At 38.4% G+C, this 22,028-nt stretch overlaps 1 protein-coding gene across 2 annotated transcripts in view; it reads right to left on the bottom strand.

Moving 5' to 3' along the window:
• The window catches only part of LOC131066831 (eukaryotic translation initiation factor 4E-2), a 91,028-nt gene that overhangs the window by 58,294 nt on the left and 10,706 nt on the right, over positions 1-22,028 (bottom strand). Inside the window, exons 3-4 of one of the 2 annotated variants that reach the window (XM_058001692.2) lie at positions 13,546-13,717; positions 13,329-13,430 (exon numbers count right to left, since the gene is read on the bottom strand). In XM_058001692.2, coding sequence (XP_057857675.1) covers positions 13,329-13,430; positions 13,546-13,717 — 274 coding nt within the window. Of the gene's footprint in view, positions 1-13,328; positions 13,455-13,545; positions 13,718-22,028 lie in introns of both variants that reach the window. The other variant, XM_058001691.1, reaches the window with a different exon arrangement.

Below are 22,028 nucleotides of genomic sequence, written 5' to 3'. Positions count from 1 at the left end.
GTCAAAGTTCCTCATGTATTCATTGTTGATAAGGGCTCCATTCAAGTGATCAAAGATCCTCATGTGAACTTAATAAGGACTCCTACTGTGTGCATCTGATCTTAGACATCTGTTGCTGATCCTCCTTGCTATTCGCTGTTGATAAGGGCTGCAGTCTTCATTGATATATTGAACAGCAATCTGAGATAAGTGTATAGCCTTGTAATTGCCTACATTTGAGATAATAAATGTTGTATTTTGAGGCTGGGTTTTTCACCTCCAAGAGGGAGGTTTTCCCAGGGTATTTGTGTCTTTTGTCATGTTTTATTACTGTTACTATTCATTCACAGTCTGATTATAATCTAATTGCTTAAATTAATATCTGATTGCCTAAAATTTACAACTACTAAATCTGTCATTAGGTGCCATTTAGAAAAAAATATATATTATTAACAAATTAATAATCAGTTTATTATGTACATCATTAATTAAATGATTGTTCCACTTTGCTAAGATAATCGAGGGCCATCACAATCCGCCCTTCCCAAATTTGCTTGTCCTCGAGCATTCCAACAGCTTCTTTCTCCAATGTAGCATCTTCTTCCGGTAGCCCTCTCCATTTGATTAGGAACTCAGTAATAGTTCTATTCCTCAATTTCCTTTCTTTGATATCCAAAATTATTTTTCGGTTCCAAAGTGAGCTGTCCTTCATCATCTAGGGGTGGTAATTCAGCACAAGAAGTAACGTGCTGTCCAAGAACACTTTTTTGTCTGGATACATGAAAGATATTATGAATTCTACTACTCTCGGGCAGTTCTAGTTTGTAGGCTACTTCGCCAATCTTTCTCAAAACCTTGTAAGGCTCATAGAATCTTGGTTTGAGTTTCTCTGCCCTGCTCCTTTTGATCGAAGATTGTTTGTAGGGTTGTAATCAGAGAAATAATAAGTCTCCAGCTTCAAAAGTTCTTTCTATGCGATTCCAATTGGCATAGATCTTTTGTTGGTTTTGAACATGTTGTAGGTTTTCTTTGAGGACTTTCATAATATCTATACTCAGTTGCACAAAGCTTTGTGCACCTGGTACTTTGCTATCTTGGATGATCAAACTCCCGAAAAACATAGCCTCATATCCATACAGGGCCTTGAAAGGACTCATTCCAATCAACATGTGGTGGGTAGCATTGTAACACTAATCTCCTAGGTGTAACCATTTAATCCATGCAGTCTGTTGTCTGGTGACATAATTTCGTAGATACCCTTCTATCCACTTTATTAATTATTTTTGTTTGTCCATTTGTTTGTGGATGATAGCTTGTGCTTGGAGCAAGGTCTGTCCCCGCTAGCCAAAAGAGCTCCTGCCAGAATTTACTAAGGAACTTCCTATCCCTGTCGCTAATGATATTCTTGGGTAACCCCTGGAGGCAGAAGACTTCTTTGAAATACAACTCTGCTATCAAAGGTGTCTTATTTTATGTGGAAATTGCAAAGGAATGGGCATACTTGGTGAATCTATCCACAATTACATACATGCTATCTTTCCAGTGTACCTTGGGTAACCCTGTTATAAAATCCATGGAAATACTTTCCCATTTTTGATTGGGAATGGGTAGTAGTTGTAGTAGTCCGACAAGGTGAGTCTACTCTGTTTTATTCCTTCGACATGTCATGCATTCCTATACATATCTAAGGGTGTCTTTCTTCAATCCTTTCCATGTATAATTCTCTTTGATTTGCTTATATGTTTTGTAATACCCTTGATGGCCGGCTAAAGGGTTGTCATGATATTCCTTCATAATCTTGTTCTTCATCTTTGAGTGTGGTGCTAATATTCTGCCCTTGTCTAGAATGATGTCATCCCATACCTTGTATTCCTCATTTGGTAACTTTCCTTCTAGGATCTCATTTGCTTGTGGGTCTTTGATGTATTCTGAAATGATGTCACTTTTCCAATCCCCCAAAATGCTCATGATGGTATATTGAGATGAGGACGTCTGGACAAAGAATCCGCAACTCCATTATTGCCTCTCTTGAAATACTCTATATCAAGGTCATAGACTTGGATTTTGCTCAACCATTTTTGTTGTCGGTCATTGAGATATTTTTGGTTCATAAAGAATTGTAGACTGTTGTGATTGGTTTTGGCAATGAATCTCCCACAAACAAGGTACTGTCTAAATTTGGCCAAGGCATGCATAATGGCCAACTTTTCTTTGTCATAGACGGAGTAGTGTTTCTCTAACTCTGTGAGTTTGCGGCTCTCAAATGCTATGGGATGCTTCCTTTGCATAAGGACTGCGTCGATTCCTTCTCCCGATGCATCACATTGAAGTTAAAGTGGCATTATGAAGTTAGGAATTGCGAGGATAGGGCATCAACTCATGACTTCCTTAAGTTGTTTGAATGCCTGTTGCGTTGTGTAATTCCACATGAAAGCTCCTTTCTTTGTCAAATATGTAAGAGGGGCGGCAATCTTAGAGAATCCCTTCACGAATTGTCTATAGTAGCTACAAAAACCCACAAATCCCCTCAATTGAGTCAGGGTTTTGGGCTTGGGCTACTCTTTGATAGCTTGGATCTTCTCCTCATCCACACTCACCCCTCCCATGTTCTGCTATAAATAAGTATATCATCAAAACAATATAAGCAAGAATTTCCTTAGTTGTCGGAAAATATGATTCATGCATGATTGGAAAGTAGTTGGGGCATTGGTGAGGCAGAATGGTAAGACTGGAAATTCAAAATGTCCTTAGTGACGTCTAAAGGTTGTTTTGGGTACATCCTCCCTCATTCGAATCTGATGGTGCCCTGATCTCAAATCAATTTTGGAAAAATATCAGGCTCCATGGAGTTCATCCAACAACTCATCTATTCTAGGGATAGGATATCTATTCTTAATGGTTTTCTTATTTAAAGCCCTATGGTATATACAAATCCTCATAGTGCCATCTTTCTTTTTGACTAAGACCACTGAGGATGCAAACGGACTGCCACTTGGCTGAATGTGACCCATTTCTAATAATTCTTTGATAGTCTTTTCAATCTCCTCCTTGAATTTCTGAGGATGTCTATAAGGAGTGGTTAATACAGGTTTTGCCCCTTCTTCAAGTTCTATGGAATGCTCGAATCCCCTTTTTGGAGGGAGACCCAAGGGAATGTCCTCAATAACCTTCTTGTGTTTTCTTAAGATGGGGCGGATATCTATGTGGACTGTTTGTTCATCAGGGTTTGATTTATCTAGGACCATGCATTGGGAATCCATTCCCCTTGGTTATGCCTAAGGATTCATTCCATTCCTTTACAAGTTACCACCTTTGGGGAACCATTTGGCAGGCCCCTTAATGTTATGTTGTCCATTATGTTTGAAGCATATCTACAAATTTGGGTTGTCCATGGCGAAGCGTCCTAAAGAATTTATCCAAGGCATTCCCAAAATTACATCATTTTGCAAATTTACAACATAAAGGTCCCCTTTAATTGTATGTTCACCCAAGGTGATCTCTAGTTGTGATATGACTTTGCTGCATTGATCAATGGATCCATTAGCAAATGCCACATTCAATCCCTTTAAGTCTTGGGTCTTCAATCTTCTTTTAGTACTAGATTTTGTTGGTGTACGTTTTATCATCTACCAAACATTAAAATAAAATACCCAAAGGTATTCTATCCTCTCTTGAAAAATAATTGTTGATCAATTTCAAGCTCTTTCTCTTTTTTTGGATTTTTCGGGATTTAGACTTTCAAAAAGGGGAAAAGGGGATAGGGTTAAGAAAGTTGATCTAAACCTATGAATTCTAGAGACGGTATTAACTAGGTGTTCTTGGGAAACCACACTTTGCTTCGCCACACTAAGGACAATTACACAAAGTGGGTGCAATCTTCAATGGGTTGTGCTTATGATCAAAGTTTTGGCATACAAAGGGGATAGGCACAGACTAACTTTGCATAGTGAAATGGAAATCATCCATTCATCATAAGTATGAGCGAAGATACACCGTTAATTAATACTTATCAAATCCTTCATTCAACTCTAACAACTTGAAAGCAAATCTAAATTAACTTCTAACTAATGTGTTGAGGAAATTGAGACCATGCTAATCACTCAAATAACAGAGATTACAAAACCTTAAGAGAAAGCGCACATACAATGTATTATTTGAAAAATGACCTTCACGGAACAATATGTCAAAAACCTCACTCTCCAAATGAGAGGTCGCCTTACATAGTTTTCCAGAAAACAATGAACGACCGAGATCAAACAGTGATCAAGGGCCTAGATTGAAAGTTACAAACCCTAATTAGGGTTTGTCAAAACTTTACACCTCGACCAATGAGAAAATTACATTTGGGGACACTTGTCCTTCTTGCTAAATATGAACCAACAATGAAAATAGAAGGTTGCTGCATTGTGAAGTGTGCCCTTCTAGAAGCTTTTGGATAAGTCAGGTTCATTGAACCTCGACATGCTGACTTGGAACAATCTGATTGGTTGGAAGATGACGAGGCGCCACCTCAGCGCGCTGGATGTCTTCCTTGAATTCTCCAATTTGAGTGAAGAAATTGTCCAAGTATAGAAATTTGATTTCTTCTTGTCACCATTTGATTCTGATTGGGAGCTTGTCTTTAAATTTTATTCAGGAGATGAAATCCTTCAAGAAGTTGGAAATTTATTTAACTTTTCCATATCTTCACCAAGTCTGAGAACTTTTCTTTCTTCATATCTTAAATTCTTTCAAGTGCCTTGAATTTGGAGAATAATTCCTCTAGGCCTTCGTCATAAAAGCTCTTCCCATACTTAGCCAAATTTTGGCCATCTTTATGCTTGGACGAACCTTGCTCGTGGACTTGTCTTCAATTCTGAATTTAGCATGAAACTCCATTTGTTCTTTCAATGATGATCCCACCTTCAACCGCCAATTCATGTTGTGGGGAGGAGGGTAAAAAGCTCTGGATAACTCCTCACAAATATGAATTGATGTGATCTAAAGTTCAGCTTTTCAAACATTCATCGCGTTCAACCATCATCCAAAACCTTGATCAAGGGTAGACTTCCTTGATACCATGTTATTCTCATTCACTTGGGCGGACTTCATGAAGCTTGTTTCTGTTTGCACTTGAGGTAGGGCGGACTTCAAAACCTTTCCTAACAGCTCCAAGGCGGACTTTGCCACATTCATGACCCTTCCCTTTGGGCGGGGTTGAGGAGACTCGTGCACCATTCTTGTTATTGCTTCACACCCTAAGGTTAACTTTGTTGGACTTATTTCAACCTTTATCAAAGATAAGGCAAACTTTTGAGTGTTGGGAACCATCATTTGTCACCTTGGGCGGACTTTTTGAGTGTTGGGAACCATCATTTATCACCTTGGGCGGACTTTTTGAGTGTTGGGAACCATCATTTATCACCTTGGGCAGACTTTTTGAAGTTTGTGAACCATCACATGCTGATGTAGGACGGACTTTTTGAGAGTTGGGCACCATCTTATATTCACCACCTTGGGCGGACTTCATCCATCTTTATGTCTCATTGCTTGAGGGCAGAGTTTGTCATCTTTGAACCTTTCATCTACAGCAGGGCGGACTTTATCATCTTTGGACCTTTCATTTGCAGCAGGGCGGACTTTGCTGAAGTTTAAGCACTATAGACCTGCAGGTTAGGCAGACTTTCTTAACTCCAAGAACCAAGGAGGGCGGACTTTGTTCATCTCTTCATGACCCATTGCCATCACCTTCAAGGCAGACTTTGTTCCTCTTATGCACCATATTCCTTGACCAAGGGCGGACTTGAATGGCTTCTCTCCTCCTTGCACATGGCGGACTTTATGAGTCTTATTCTCCATCATGGGGTGGATTTTCCTTGCCTTATGCACTTGGTCTTTGTAGGAGGGCAGACTTTGTCGTGTTCACACACCATTTACCATCTCCTTAGGCAGACTTTGTGAGACTTAAGCACTTTTTACTTGCTTCTTATCTCACCTTAGGGCGGACTTTGGAGGGGTTGATGACACTTTGCCTCAAGGTGGACTTCAAGAGGAACATGAGTATGCTTTTGCTTTGGACTCAACCCTAGAAACTTGAGAAACCTTAATCTTTCATTGCAAGGCAGACTTTCTCTGATTCATGATCTTAGGAGGGCGGACTTTTTGCTTCCTTGCACCATGGCTATGACCTCCAAACACTTAGAAACTTCCTTCAACTTTGACAAGGCGGACTTTTTGGAGTTAGGTACCCTCACTCATCACCTTGGGCGGACTTTCTTGCCTCCTTGGACCTTCTTCATGGGCGGACTTCCTTGGGCAGACTTTGAGAAGGTTTTGGAAACCTTGGAGGGCGGACTTTACTAGCTTCATGCCACATTGTTTGGTCGGACTTTGTTGACTTCCTTGCACCATCTCCATCATCCATAGGGTGGACTTTGTGACTCTCCATCTCCATAGGGCAGACTTTGTGAGTCATATTCCAATGTTATCCACAGTAGGGCAGACTTTGAGAGTCTCCATCATGGGGTGGATTTTATCAAACTTGAGAACCATGGAGGGCAAACTTTGTTGACTGACTTGCACCATCTCCATCATCCATAGGGCGGACTTTGGGAGTCTCCATCTCCATAGGGCAGACTTTGTGAGTCATGTTCCAATGTTATCCAGAGTAGGGCGGACTTTAAGAGTCTCATCATGGGGCGAAGTTTTGGAGTTCCTAACATAACATTAGACACCAAACACGATTAGCCAAACTTAGAGAAATATTTGGAAAACTTTAAAATTTGATAGCTTCATCGATTTTAGCCAGATTAACATGATATTTCAAATCCATACTTAGGTAACCCATCTGAAGCGCCATGACCCCTAAAATGTAGGAACTTAGCTTTTTGGGTCAAAGCTTCAAAACTTTCGATTGTGAGATCGAGCTAAAAATGCCAAAAACGAAACTTCCTAAAAAATAGGAAAAAGCAAAAAAGAAAACTTTCCAAAAATAGAAAGTTGTCTGAATTCACTCAAATCAATTGCGTTCTTCGTCCTTTGGCCTTTCTGGGCACTTTGACGGTGTCTAGACTCTGTTATCACTTGGTTTGCAAAAACTGACTTTCAATCCTTAAGACTCGAACCGTTCAAAACTTGACAAAACTGAGCAAAACTGAAGCGGAAGGCCACGGGACACTAACAAAAACCCCCGAAAGAAGGAAAAAGGGAGGGTCCCCATTTGCAATGGGGTGATGTGTGAAAAAGGTCACAACAGATTCTTACTGATAAAATTGTGGGAGGCCCCACCATCTACCAAGGCAATTACTTTCTCCCCTTTTAATATTCCCTTGATTATGAATGGTCTATGCTCATTCTCGAGATATGACAGCTAGGGTTCCATGTTCACTAGTGCTAAACCTTGCTCTCTTGCTAGGTGTTTCTTCATCATAAGTTTCTTCTACTCGGTGTGTCTGTCCTCTTTTGCATTGATGGTCATTGTTGTCACAAAAGCTTACACCCTTGCTGAGCTATCAACTCAACAACCTCGTGAAACATGGAAACAACCCCAAAGTGTGGGACCTTGCGCAAGGGGGTTGAATCTTTGGAGAAGGTCGGCTTCCTTCTCAATCCAAGTGTAGATGTTGAACCAACTCAACACTCCAAATCTTACTTCTAAACCTATCCTAACAACTTGCAGAGGAAACGGGATGAGAGAAATGCTTGAAATGAAAGGAGGTGATGCACCAAGATAAGAGATGTTTCTCTCCCCACTCGAAATGGCACAAAGAATCTACTGAAATACCCAGGAGATGCACAAACTTCAATTGCATGAATGACCTTAACGCAAATATGAAGGTTAGGACTTGTTGAATGTCAAGAGGGGAGAAGATCTCCCACAAGTCACACCCAGAAACAGGTTAACACAGCATATATGTGAAAGAAAGCCACAAACATACACTTATAATGAAGGTAAGAACATATACACAACATACATAAGCTGAAGTAAGGCAAGAATGGTGATTTCAATTCATTATAAGGCCAATGGCCAAACTTACAGTTGCAGAAATGCAAGATAAATACAAATCTTTAAGAGAAGTGAAAGAGCATAGAATAGCTCAAGCCAGCAAGGAGAGAACCCTTTACAATGAGGCCTAACAACCTTATATAAAAAACTAGTTGCAAGAGTTGTTGGAGCATTAAAAACCTTGAGTGTTGATCACACCATCTAAAAGTGTTGCAAGCCAAAAGGAAGTTGGGAAGACTTCGGAAGCACAAGTTGCCAAAATTGGGAAGACTTAGGCTTGGGATCTCGGAACTTCAGGATTCTGGAGTTCCGGGGAACAGGAGAGGAGACTAAGGAAAGGAACTTCGGAACCTCGAGGTTCCGAAGTTCCAGGGAATTGAATAAAAGGCTAAGGAAGAAACTTCGAAACCTCGGGGTTCCAGACTTCCAGGGAACTAAAAAAAAGGCTAAGGATGAAACTTTGGAACCTTGAGGTTCCGAAGTTTCGGGAAAGAGAGAAGAGGCAGAGGAAAATAACTTCGGAACCTCGGGGTTCCGGAGTTCCGGGGAAGAGAATAAGGCAAGGAAAAGAACTTCGGAACCTCGGGGTTCTGGAGTTCCAAGGAAGAGAAGGCAAGGAAAAGAACTTCGGAACCTTGGGGTTCCGGAGTTCCGAGGAAGAGAAGAAGGCAAGGAAAAGAACTTTGGAACCTCAGGGTTCCAGAGTTCTAGGGAAGAGAAGAAGGCAAGGAAAAGGAACTTCGAAACCTCGGAGTTCCAGAGTTCTGAGGAAGAGAAGAAGGCAAGAAAAAGAACTTCAGAACCTTGGGGTTCCGGAGTTCTGGTTTTGAGGACTAAGGAACTTCCTCCAGACAAGACAACACTTCACACTTCATAATTCCATTGTTTTTCTCCTTGATCAACTGGGGCAACACTGGTCCATGAATCGTATCTCTGATCAATTCTCACTGATGGACCAAGGTGTCAAAAAATGACAACAGTCATGTCCCCATGGTTCTTTACATCTGAAACATAAACCCTTCTTCATTAATTCCTCTCTTGATTGGCATTGATGACCAGTGCTCCATTGCCCTCGGCATACATAACATTTTCTACCCTTAGTATCCTTGTTTGTATCTTCCCATTTTTGTTGTGTCTTAGATGGAAGATTTTTGGATTTTTCCTTTGAAGAATTGGATTCAATTTCATCGCTTTTTGTATTGCTTTTTCCAATGTTCGTGGCTCTAATGGATTTGCAATATTATTACTTGAGTCCTTAAGTCCTTCAAGAAAAAAATAAGTGAGTCTTTTCTGAGATAAGTCTGGGACCATGACTGATAGACTTTAGAATTCATTGATAAAGTCTTCTACAGGTTCCATGCTGCTTAAGATGAATCAGCTCCTTGAAATACCATTCAGAATACTTTTGATCAAACCTGCTAATGGTTTTTTGAGTAAATTCACCATAGGCGTTTATACTTTGGTGGCCTTGAGTGATGATGCCATGATGCCACCAATCGTGAGCTATCCCAGATAGATGGAGGATGGCAAACTTCGTAGTGTTCTCCTCAATCATAGGGCTAAGATATAAATAGGTGTCCAATTTCTGAACCCATGATCGAGCAATGAACTTCCTGGAGCCATCAAAACATGGTAGGGTCTTTTTATTTACTTTTAATTTGAGATCTTTGTTGGAGTTATCTTTTTTCCGACTTGGACTGGCCCAAGTTTTGACCTTATAATACTCCTTAAAGGGAATAAGTCTTTGTACTTCAGGATCTAATCCAACATACATTGGTGCGAGTTCTTCTACACTGTCTGTGGCTGGCTCCTCTTCTTCCAAAATGGGTTCTTCTCTTGGTAGGAATGGAGGCATGGTTGGACTAAGGACTGAATTTTGGGTCATATGTTCATTCTCAGAATGATTTGAATGAGTGTTTCTCCCCGAATTTGGGATGGGTCTCCCATTCATATTATTGTTGTTCATACTTTGAATAGCTTGCTGGATTAATTGATTGGTCCTTTCAAACTTTTAATTAGTTTGCTCCATGAACGTTTTGAGTTCATTTGCTAACTGTTCTGCAATGACCGCTGTACCTCTTCTGCGTTGATAGGTTTGCATGAGCTTTTCTCCACAGGTTGGCAAGATTTATGCTCTAGTACCACTGCGATGTCCCTCCTATTGGGATGCTCTTTGTTGGATAATCCCTTAGGAAAGATCAAATTTCTGCCACTACTGCGCTCTGAGATTCTCACTGTTCACTGAGATTGTTCTTATTGGAGTCCAATATTCACTAAGAATGCAGTTCCAACATTCACTGAGAATGTTCTACATACAGTTCCAACATTCACTAAGAATATTCTGAATGCAATTCCAAAATTCACTAAGAATGGTATGATCAAGTTTCAACGCTCACTGAGAACGTTCTTGGTCTGTTCAATCATTCACTAAGAATGTGTCTAAATTAGTCCTCTCTAGATGTGAATACCGGACAATTCAATGAAGCTTCTTCCCTGAGTGATGGGGACTGTGTTCTGAATCTTCTGATCCGATCTGGTTCATCTTTCTGGATAATTCACTCTTGGACCTGGTGAATCTTTCCTACCCTTGAATACCTGCAGCCTTGATCCATTTATTTGTCTAGGTAGTTCTATATCTTCCTCTGCCAGGGAGGAATGCTGTGATCGAATCTTGTCTGATTCGCGATGAATGCTTCCTTATCGGTTCCCTTGCTGGAACTGTACGTATGGGTTGAGCGATGTACAGTCCAGACGTGATTATATTCTTCCTTAATATTGCTTGGTGTTCAATGATTTATAATTCCACCCTTAAGCTTCCTTATTCCCCCTCCCAATTCGAAAGAACTCCAATTATATATGGTTCCTTCACCATCGAAGGGTTGTACTTCTTGCAAATAAACCCGTCTCTTCCAGACAGATCGCACCCCTCCCGTGGCACCCTAGTCAACTTAATATTTAACAATGCTTGTTACTACTAAATCTGTCATTAGGTGGCATTTAGAAAAAAATAACATATGATTAACAAATTAATGATCAGTTTATTATGTACATCATTAATTAAATGATTGTTACACTTTGTTAAGCTAATCGAGGGCCATCACACTATATTTTATAAGGTTTCATTTTTTAAAAGTTTTAAAATACTGATTCACCCCCCCCTAGTATTTTCTGTGTGCATTTCACCTACATGCAGTTGCTTATTTCCTCAACCCAACATTCCAAGGTGGAGGAAATTCTGAGTGGTCTCTACATAGTCATAGAGCAGATGATGCATGATTCTAGTGTCCGAGCACAAATAACCATTGAGATTGAGATCTTTAGACTTGTACAAGTAGATCTCTTTGCACAAGATATATGCAAGGAAACTCGGTTGACATTGCAGCCACGTAAAAGTCTTTTAAGGGCATAATTTAAGCTTAAAAATTAATTTTTTTCGTTTTATAATATCATGAAATATTGAAACTTAAATTTGGACGATGAGATTAGCTTTTTTATTTTTTCTCTTCTTAGATGCTTGGTGGGAAAGAGTTGGTGCTAAGGTGTCCGACATTCAAAGGATAGCAATTCAAGTATAGTGCTTCAGGTTGTGAGCACAATTGGAGTATGTTTAAGCACATACACTCCAAGAAGTGCAATAGATTGTCAGCATAGAGGTTGAATGATCTAGTTTATGTTCGTTACAACCTTCGCCTTCACCACAGGCAGATTTTGGGCAATGACTTGTCACCCATCACACTAGAGGAGGTCGATCCACAATCAGATTGGATCCCTGAGGCTAAGGATCCTATCTTTAGTGATGAGGACCTTGATTGGGTTTACCAAGTGGATAGAGAGGCAAAAGCAATAGCCATGACAAAGGAGGAGAATAGAGCACATGTAGACACCTTGGATGTTGGTGTGAGTGTCACTGAGACACAGATAGATATCATGGTCGCAGCATCATCCAAGACCTATCTTATATGCCCACGTAGGAGGGATGAGTGATGTAGGGTCCTTTGAGCCATAAACTTATAGGTTTTGTTTTGATATTTGTTTGAAACATTTGATGCCATGGATTTCATATTTCATGAGTTTTGTATCCATTTGAGTCTTTGACAATAAATACATATCTAAATGTGTTATTTCCTTAGCTAAAATTTGCATTTATACTTATGTGATCGATGTATACTTCTATATGTGATCAAAGTAGCTTCTATTTGATGAGGTTATTGTGTCTTTAAGATTCATTTATTAGAGGGTGCATGAAACAAGTTTTAAATCCTTAAAAAACTCTTAATTCCTTGGATTTTTTAATTTGCCAAGTTTACACCAAGTCTGAGTCTGGGTCAAAAATCAGCTTGGCAAGTCCAAGCTGAAGCCGAGCCTTGTCACACTAGTTAGGATTCAAAAAGGCAACTCTAGGTAGAGTACCAATAATGAAAGTGACCAAAAAACAAAGATCTCTCTTAGGTTTTGTAACCATAAACTTCTATGAGAAAAGTACAACTACTTGTTGTTTACTCTCCTATCTAATAAAATGAGTACTTGAAATAATGAACAGAATTAATAATGCATACCAGATAAAGAAGCGAAAGTAAATCTTTATTCACACATGAAGTTATTATAGAAGTAGACCCAAGATGGTCAGCCCAATAAATAAACCAATCCAATCAGATCATACTACTTTCCTTGATGATAAAAAATCTATTTAAAGAACCCAATGGTTGCCAAGAAGAACACAACCATTGACTAATTCTTATAACACAAAAAACTAACAAACCATTAATACATAGTTAGATAAACCATATTATCAAAACACAATAATAGAAATTGAACAATAGCTACACATAACATTTAAATCTCTTTCAAATGGGTCTAAAACTTATATTTGAAAATAAAAATCCAATCAAATAGAAAGAGATCAATTTTAACAGGTCCCAACCTTTTTTTCATATATTGCTGATCGTTTACAATTATTCAGCTCATACGAGCATCAACATAAAACCAATACAAGCTCAATCATGAGACTAATATCAGCTCCTTTCAAGCAACCACACTAGAAAGTAGAAACCATCTATGGAAGACCAAGAGTTCAAACTTATAAATCCATTTATTTAGAAACAATCTCCACACTGGAAGCCAAGTATGGAATACCAAGAGTCACGACCTAGAAATTGATGCTTTACCCAATTAAAATCAACTTGTTGGATGGTCTCAACCGTTTCTAAAAACAAATACCATGGTACTATATAATTGGAGAAAATATATACCATTCCAACTTCCAGTCAATTCACATAGTTCTCAAGAAATTAATACTATAATATAACCATTATCAGCAATAAAACCAATCAAACCCATTCACTTGTTCTCATATACACAGATTTACCTGGGCGGACTCATTTGCAGCATTCTTAGTCCAGAGTGCTATCTTGTCTTGTTTATTACGCACATTCACAACTGCCCCACAAATTTCATCACCTTCATCAAACTGTTCACCAATCATTGCCAACAACTGGATCCAAGAAAACAAAGTCTCGAAGTGAAACATCTATATCATAAGAGAGCAGACTAAATTATGCAAAGGGTGACAAAATGTAACTCACAGTGTTGAGCCACAGAGTATCAAGTGCTTGCTTTCCTTTACTGTTGTTAACTGTCCACTTTCCTCCATTTGCACATTTAGGATCCTCCCACTTCGGCTCAATTCCATCTTTGAAACAATGAAAATCTGAACCAGCCATCAACTTAGTTGGCTGAACTATATTGTTATAGAGGCTGCAATTGCACAAGAATAACTCTGATAATGTGAAAAAAAAAAAATTTAAATGTGTAGAATGAATGACAAGGCCTATTAATTAAAAATATCAAATATATCAGTCTGAGTTATAAATAACAAAGATATATACTTTGAATATAATAAATTATGCATCATAATAAAATGTGCGTTCAAAAAAATATTGCACATATTGTCAAGCATGCGATATATATACATATGTATGCACACACACACACACACACATAATGCATGAAACACCATCTCCCTAGCACATAAGAAATAATTAAAGAGGTAATACTCAAAAAAAAATTCCTTAACAAATAATGCCTTTTCCTGACCAAGAGGAAAAAAATATTCAAGCAAGCATAATTACTTTAACAATACACATAACAGATAGCTTAGAAGATATGCACACCCAATACCTGGGAAGCACGTCCATCTCCCCCCTTCTAACAAATATCCAATGTATTTTAAATTAAGAAGGTTGCAGAGATAGCAGGAAGGGTTGTTCATTTTCTATAGATTCATGCTAAATCAAACTCAAGGTCTATGCTCCTCCCAAGCATTCACCAAATGAAATTTATCTGAGCATGAAAAGAGAACACCATTCCCAAATTTACCAGCGATCTCCTGGCAGTCGAGGATCGTAGCCACCACTTTAAATAGGGAGAATTACCTATCAGTTATTTATGCTAAAACTTAAAGAGAACGGATGTCATATTTCAGAGAAGCCCTTAATTCCTTAAGTGCATTTGCCTGTTTTAAATTATTCTATTCCAGGCTTGACAGAATAAAATGGCTTCCATCTATAAGTCCATTATGTTTACAACTGTTTCTTTTGCCCTCCAAATTTTGAACCAAAGCCATTTTCAGGAAAACTGGCGATTCTCATTGTGATTATGATCATGCATCTTAACTCATTCTCAAACACATGAATGACACAACTGACAGGTTAGATGTTGATCCAAGAAAAATATTTATCATCACTGTCTGATTATGGCTTACAAAGTATGGGTATAGTATTTCAAATATGAAAATAATCATGTCATGTGTCCTTTGCTTCATGCCACTTGCCACGTTGCTTGGTCATGCCATGTACATCCCCCAGTTGCAAATATTACCACAGCAGCAATTTTAACCATGTTTTCTTAAGTGTTCTGGATTGGTATTTCTGTACTGATAACAGAAATATCTTGCGGGGACTAAGAAAAAGGAAGAAGCAACAGTTAATCACTTATCCCCACCAAAAGTGAGTATTTTGCAATGATATACTAAGTTAGAAATTTTGCAAGATGGGATGTCCCTGATAATTCCACCATTCCCCTTCTAAACAGCAATGTATCCAATGCCCCCAAATCCTCTACAATATGTCGGTACTCCTAGCACCATCACTAAAGTTCCATTAAAGGAGAAACCTAAGGTAATAAATCCACATGATTTGCAAACCAATGTGCAGAAAGCAAATCTTTGTGAAATTGATTTTTTTTTCTTTTGAAAGAGATGATGGTTCTGATATAATTATTCCTTGCAATACCATAGTTTTCCCATCTTCTCTTCATAAAAGTTGACTAACTCTGGCAATAACAACAGTTCCCTGTCAATAGAAGAGATAGATCATTTAGCACCACAACTTTAACTTTCAAGACAAGCATACTATAACTTTTTTGAACCTCAGTAATGTTCAGCCTAGGCATACTAAAAATCTTCTTTAGGCCTCTCTAAAATTCATCTCACATCACCGGTCCAACTAAGAACATAAACATTGATGCAGATAACCGGGAAAAATCTTACAATGCTCTACCAAAGATTGTTGTTCAAAGTTCATTGATTTAAATGAAGATTTGGGATATAAACTTTCCTACAGCACAGAACAAGAATTCAGCCTTAAAATTAGAATCCAAATTTGAGGAGAATTCACACATCAATTCTTTAGTTGAGTTTATTTTCTATTTTTCCCTCCTAAAATGTCTATAAACCAACAACTAATCAAGGTAAACAAAATTACTGACCATAGCTTATACCATGAAAACATTCTACTTCCACTATGCTAGCAATACTAGGTGGTGATTGCAATACTGACTTTTTCCTTCGGCATGGTGATAAGGTTCACTGGGAACCATCTAGACCAACATTTGGCAATTTTGTTTCTATTAAGTGTGATGTTAATCTTCCTTCATGATTTAGAAATAGATGCCCCGTTGACAACCAATCTCAGATAGTTTTATTATGGTTTTGTGTTGTGATTATGATCCTTGCCTAATGCAAAGCTTCTCATTTGTTGCTTCCACCAAGTCCTGTTCCAAAATTAATTTAAGTAAACGTCATAAAGTTTGCCTTAGCCTATGCCCTTTTGATGTGTTTGTTTTTTGACTGGTTAACATAGCTTGGCTTCACGTAAGTGATTCGTTTCCTTTGGGGGGGTGACTGGGTATTGATTCTCAGTGGATCTGTGAATCGACTTGGCAGTGACATGAATATCTTCCAATCCCCTGCAAACAACTGTTTTATCAGATTGAGGCTATCCAAGGTGGAATTCTCTGATAAGTATGTGGTGACATGTTTGTTCTTGACTCCGTCATCAAAGCAATGTGGCAAGTTTTGTGACTTACAGCTGATTGGCAGATTTTTAGTGGGTTCTTCCTATTATCTCTCACAACTGTTGATCATAAAGGAAGCATATTTGAGCCATCTATTTGAATTAAATGAACTTTAGTCTATTCGTAGATCAAGTTGCCCAATGCTTTGGTAATCTGTCACAACTGTTGATTGGGGTAAGAAACAAATCTGGGCCATCAATTGACAGACAAGTTGGTACAATCCAGTGATTATCTATACATTGGCAGATTATACCATCTGACAATTTGGTGTTCCACAAATCTAATACTATTGATTTTCATGGTAAAGCATCTCAACCATTGACTACGCATATTGTTTATCGAGTTAAAGTGGCAGAGTGAAGGATATTTGAAGGGTATGTGGCATGTTTCCTATTGGCTGAAGGATGACTGTGGAAACTCTACAGGAATTTTATTTCTATAAGACCAAATGACATCATGCCACATAGGGTCCAAGGGGAAAATTTGGCAGAGCCATAATGTCCATTCAGCCTTGTTCCATTGCAATTTTGACCAGTATTTCAAAAATCTTGACCATAGATCTCTTATCTACAAGTCACAATCTGATCAATTGCAGTATAAAGGTCGACTAAAGTGGTGTTCATTTGGGTGATTCACCAATCTACCAAAGTTGTAGATCTTGAAGGCAAAAAGCTTTATGACCGTCAACTGCAGTCAGGATCGAATGAACTGAAGTTGCTTGATCAAAGGAGTACCTAAGGGCTATGTGGCATAATCTAGACATTTGTGGAATATCAGTCAATCAAATGGTGCATATTTATGATGTTCTACCAATCAACTGCAACTGTTAATCTATAAGAACAATGTATCTATACTGTTGGACAAAGATAATGTTTAAAGTTCAAACTAATTACCCAACGACATCTTTCAAATTTCAGAAGGGGAAAGCAAATGGCCACAAAGCAGTTGTGACAAGGTGCCATTTAAGCAGAGTTCCAATAGAGATTTAGGCTCTACTGCAAATCATGCCTTGTTTTAGAGGGAGCTTGGTCAATTATATGCCTGCAACTATCAAATTTCAAAGGTCTCCCACGCACAGGAAATCTATTAAGGCAGGAGAGTTTTCAACTGATTGCCAAAAGAGAGTGTGGAATCAAAGTGACATACAAACAAAATTATAAGCTCGAACAAAAGTTTGAGTCATTTTAAAGATTGCTCTAGAATCAGTGCTTTTGGAATCCTCTTTGTTTGTAACTGTTTTGGGGAAAGATTACTGCAACAAATTTTGTAACAAGGAAATAATTGCATACTTGAGCCGTGAGGGGGGACATTGAAACGTATTCATCTTTTAAAGCCTGCTTGTGTGAGAACATATTTTTATTCTATTATTTAGTTTAGGAGCCAATTCAAAATATTTTTGGTTCTATATTATCAATCAGAATAGCTTGTTGGTAACAACTTTTATCCTTCTCGTTAAGGATCAAAAGAAACAGTGGATAATGGAACAGATGTCAATTATGTGTGCAATTCAGTCTGAACTATTGATTGTTGACTCAAATTTCCTCTTGGCCATGTGCCCTCTGGTCAAAATGCTCTAGTGTCAAAAGTTGTTGTTTGAGTCTAAAGTCTTGTGTAATTCTGAGTCTGTAAATCTAGAGAAGGTAAGCGCAGATAGTTATCCTCTCTATGGTGAGAATGTCGTTAAACGCTACCAGATGCTGAGAGGAGGGCCAAGGGTGAATCAGCATACAATAAAACTTGATCAAATCAAACTGGTTAAACCATAACATCCATCCAAACCAATGTGCATGAAAGTAAACAATAGAAACAGCAAGTGCATCCACACAAGAACACCAAGATTTTTTACGTGGAAAACCCAAACTGGGAAAAACCATGGCGAGATTCTATCTCACAATGTGTTAACTGTTTACAATATTTTAGGCCACAGGCCTGGGAGCTCACTGTGACAGACTTGCAAGGTAAGGCCCACTACCTTAGGGCAAGATACACTAGAAGGACTTGCTCAACTGAAGATCACTTCTTTAGGGTAAGATACAAAGTAACTATCTAGATACAAGATGAAAAATAGATCGAACTGAATAGAAAAAAGCATCTGCTAATATGCAGATAACAGTTCACAAATCAATACTCATCTAACTACTTAGCAATTTTTCCGGACCAATGCTTCGCTTCACATTCGCACCATACTTCTTCCTATCTCAAATATCCATCCATCATACATCTCTACTACTCAAACACAACTAATATGTCCAGTATATATCAACCAAATTAACAATAATCTCCATTAGGTCGGCCAAAAAGGAAATGTAACGTGTACATAACATCAACCCAAAACAATTGATACAACAAATGCAAAATGCACAAAATTGTGTAAGGGCCTACATCATGTCGGCTCATCCTCCAAAAAGAATTCTATACACACCATGCACAACCGCACGGACCCAAAACGGTACAAACCAATTTGTCTTATGCAAGATATCTTAATCCAGACCCAACAATAGAATAAACAATCCACCGCAAAAGAAACACAACTCCTTAGGAATAATAACAACTATTCCACAACATCCTCAAAGCAATATCAAGACGAGGAAAGCAGTGCATTCCTCTTAACACTCCTAAAACAATACTAGAACTGATTATAGCCAACAATGTCACCCAGGATCAACTTATCCAATCAACTAGGAATCTGAAATCAAGCTACCAAAAACATTTCTGCAAAAATCAACAAAGCCATCTGAAACATATCTAGTACAAACACATATTCTGAACTATGATACTGTTCACCATAACAACCAACAGAGCTAACACCACTACTTCCGGACCAAACAAGGAACATTGCTCCTCCAAAAATGCCTCATGTCATCATCCTAATCCATCTAGAAATCATAGCATCAATTTATAAATAACTTTGTAGCATATAATCATCCAGATAGACATCTGAACCAGCAACCAAATACAATCAAACATCATGAACACAAAACTGCTAGGCAAAATACTACACCATACAATACTACTATACATCACTTTCGTACCATGAAACATCAACACCTACATCACAATACTACCGAACCATAATACATCCATACTATCATCACAGTACATCCAGATCAAACCAATAGCCAAACAAACCACCAACAACCGGACCATCAACAATAGGTTTGACATCAATGACAACAAAGACACGTGTAACAATCTCCCCCTTTGTCATTGAAGGCAAAACAAAAATATTTCGTCTTAGAAACTTCTCCCCTTATCACCAAGATCTCTTCCCCTTTGACATCAAAGACAAAGGGTAACTTTTTGCCAAAACAGACTGATCAAAACTGTAACTTCCCAACAAAACAATAGAAAGAAATTGTCATGCTTTGTCGAGCCAGATATCTTTAAACTAATTATTCAAAGCCACAAGAGAAGAGTTCCATGAGCGAATAGTGGCTGAAAAAATCCTACTCAACATTCACACTCAAGACTCAGATTGATTGCAACGTCAAAAATATCTGCATTCATCACACTTTGTTCTACCTTTTCAGCTTCTGCCAATAATTTGATAAATGTAGACAATAGCAATTCCATCGCATCCTTAAGACCACGGAATAATTTCATATACTCATCTCTTTGTCCCTATCTTTGGTGCAACTGAGAGCGAAGATCTCGAACCTTAGAATCTCATCCTTAAATTTCTTCATGGCAACAGGCCACCTCAAACAATACCGATGCAACCATGTAGCGTTATCCATCACTTTCTTCTTCTTCTTCTTCTTCTTCTTCTTCACTTTCATCACTCTCTTCTTCTTTCTTCACTTTCTTCCTCCTCCTCCTCCTCCTCCTCCTCCTCCTTTTGCCCCAAGATCAGTTCGAAATGGAAGAAGGTTGGAGACACCAACATTGGACATGTAGACACCAACATTGGACATGAAGACATTGGAGAGTTCAAGAAGTGTATGTATGGACTTGATGGACGCTTACCATCAACAATAACAAGGACTGATGCGTAATGGAATTGTGCAAGCAGCTGGTTCCCCCCTGCAGTACAATGCAATGAGCTGATGGTAGAGCATGCAAAACATTACAACCCTCAAGAAAATGTGGGCTCCCGATGGAAGAGTGTTAACATATCTTGGTGAAGTAGCAATCAAAAAAGCATTTGAAATCCCCAATCATCAGTCCATAGTTTACAAATCAAAGGAAGATGCAATGAAGATTTATGAGGCAAATACTGAATCTTGTGTGGAGATAATTAACAGCCAATGGTTGGAAAAGCCAAGGAATCATTACTCTAGGATGCCAAAGAAACTCTTGCGCATTGATTTCAACGAAGAGTATGGAGATCTTGTCCTTTTGTTGAACCGAGTCATGGGAACCCCTCAAAATTTTGATTTTGAACCATGGATGTTTTATTACATTGAGGAAATCACATCAGGAGTAAAGACGATAAATTGAGCCTAAATAATCAGTGATAATTTGGATGAGCAGTTGAAAAACTTGGAACTTGGTCTTTCTACATGAGTTCATACGTTGTCTATGCGCTAGCAAGAAGTTACAAGTACAAAGGATTGATGTGTAAAGGGATAATTGGAAATAAGAAAGATCAAGTCAGTGTATGATTGCTACATACAATTGCATCTACATGAGAAATCTCATTTTGAAAGAGCAAATAATGTCTTTTCAATGTACATTGTTAGAACTCTACAAGGAGGCACTCATCAAAGATTAACACAAGAAGCTATGGATTTAGTGAAGAAGCTTTGTTCATACTACATTTCAATTTCCCAAATTCACATATATCCAAGTTCAAGGATTTGGAGGAAGTCCTTACACGCTACCAAGGTAACCCACTGATAATATGATATTGCTTGAGGTCACAAGGTAGTTGTCTACATACGACGAAATTCAAAGGAGCAAGCATTACACCGGAGTAACTTTTCCTCTCGCTGTTGGGAAGATGATTGAGTCGTGTCCTTTGGCGCAAGCAACTGAGAAATCTGATGAAGAAATGCAATTCTATCCTCTCTCTCTCTCTATAGGTCAAGGTCTAATTTTGATCCCTACTATTACATTAAAATGATAAATGGAAGAAAATATAGGCACGGAGTTGATCTTGAGGATTACTGGGTTAAAGTAGAAGACAAGTTCAAGATCAGGAAAAGGATGTGGTCTAGATTATCAGTGAGTTTGATTAGAGCATGAGTTTTTCCCCGTGCCCGATCAATTTGAAGATGATGGAAATTGTGCCCAAGTCCATTATGAAGAGGAAAAGAATAAGCCACTTCCTCTAGTTAATTGGTCTGATCCTAAAATATCAAACTTATCTACATCGATGAGACCAATTATGAATTATACAAGGTGGTGAGTTGATCAAACAATCAACAAATTGAAAGAAAGAAATACTTCCTTGACCTATGAACTGATGGGTGATTCGGAATAACATTCATCTGATGATGAGGAAATGACTGAAAGCACTGATAGAGATTACAGCAGACAAGAGGGCAAAAATTCAAGGAAAAGGAAAGATGTAGAGGAAAGTTCTCAAGTTAGAAGAGCAAAGGGATAAAAGGATGCAATTGAAGAAGAGAGACAGAAGAGACAAAGGATGAATATGACTCATTCTTCTACTAGTACCTCATCAGTAAGAGAAATTAGCTTGTTGAGAGATAAAAATATGACACCAGTTGCTGAAAATGAATCACAAAAGGAAGTTGAGTTAAGATCCCCA

Source organism: Cryptomeria japonica, chromosome 11 (assembly GCF_030272615.1).
Source record: "Cryptomeria japonica chromosome 11, Sugi_1.0, whole genome shotgun sequence".
NCBI classification, from domain to species: Eukaryota; Viridiplantae; Streptophyta; class Pinopsida; order Cupressales; family Cupressaceae; genus Cryptomeria; species Cryptomeria japonica.
This window is presented reverse-complemented; position numbering and strand designations above follow the sequence as displayed.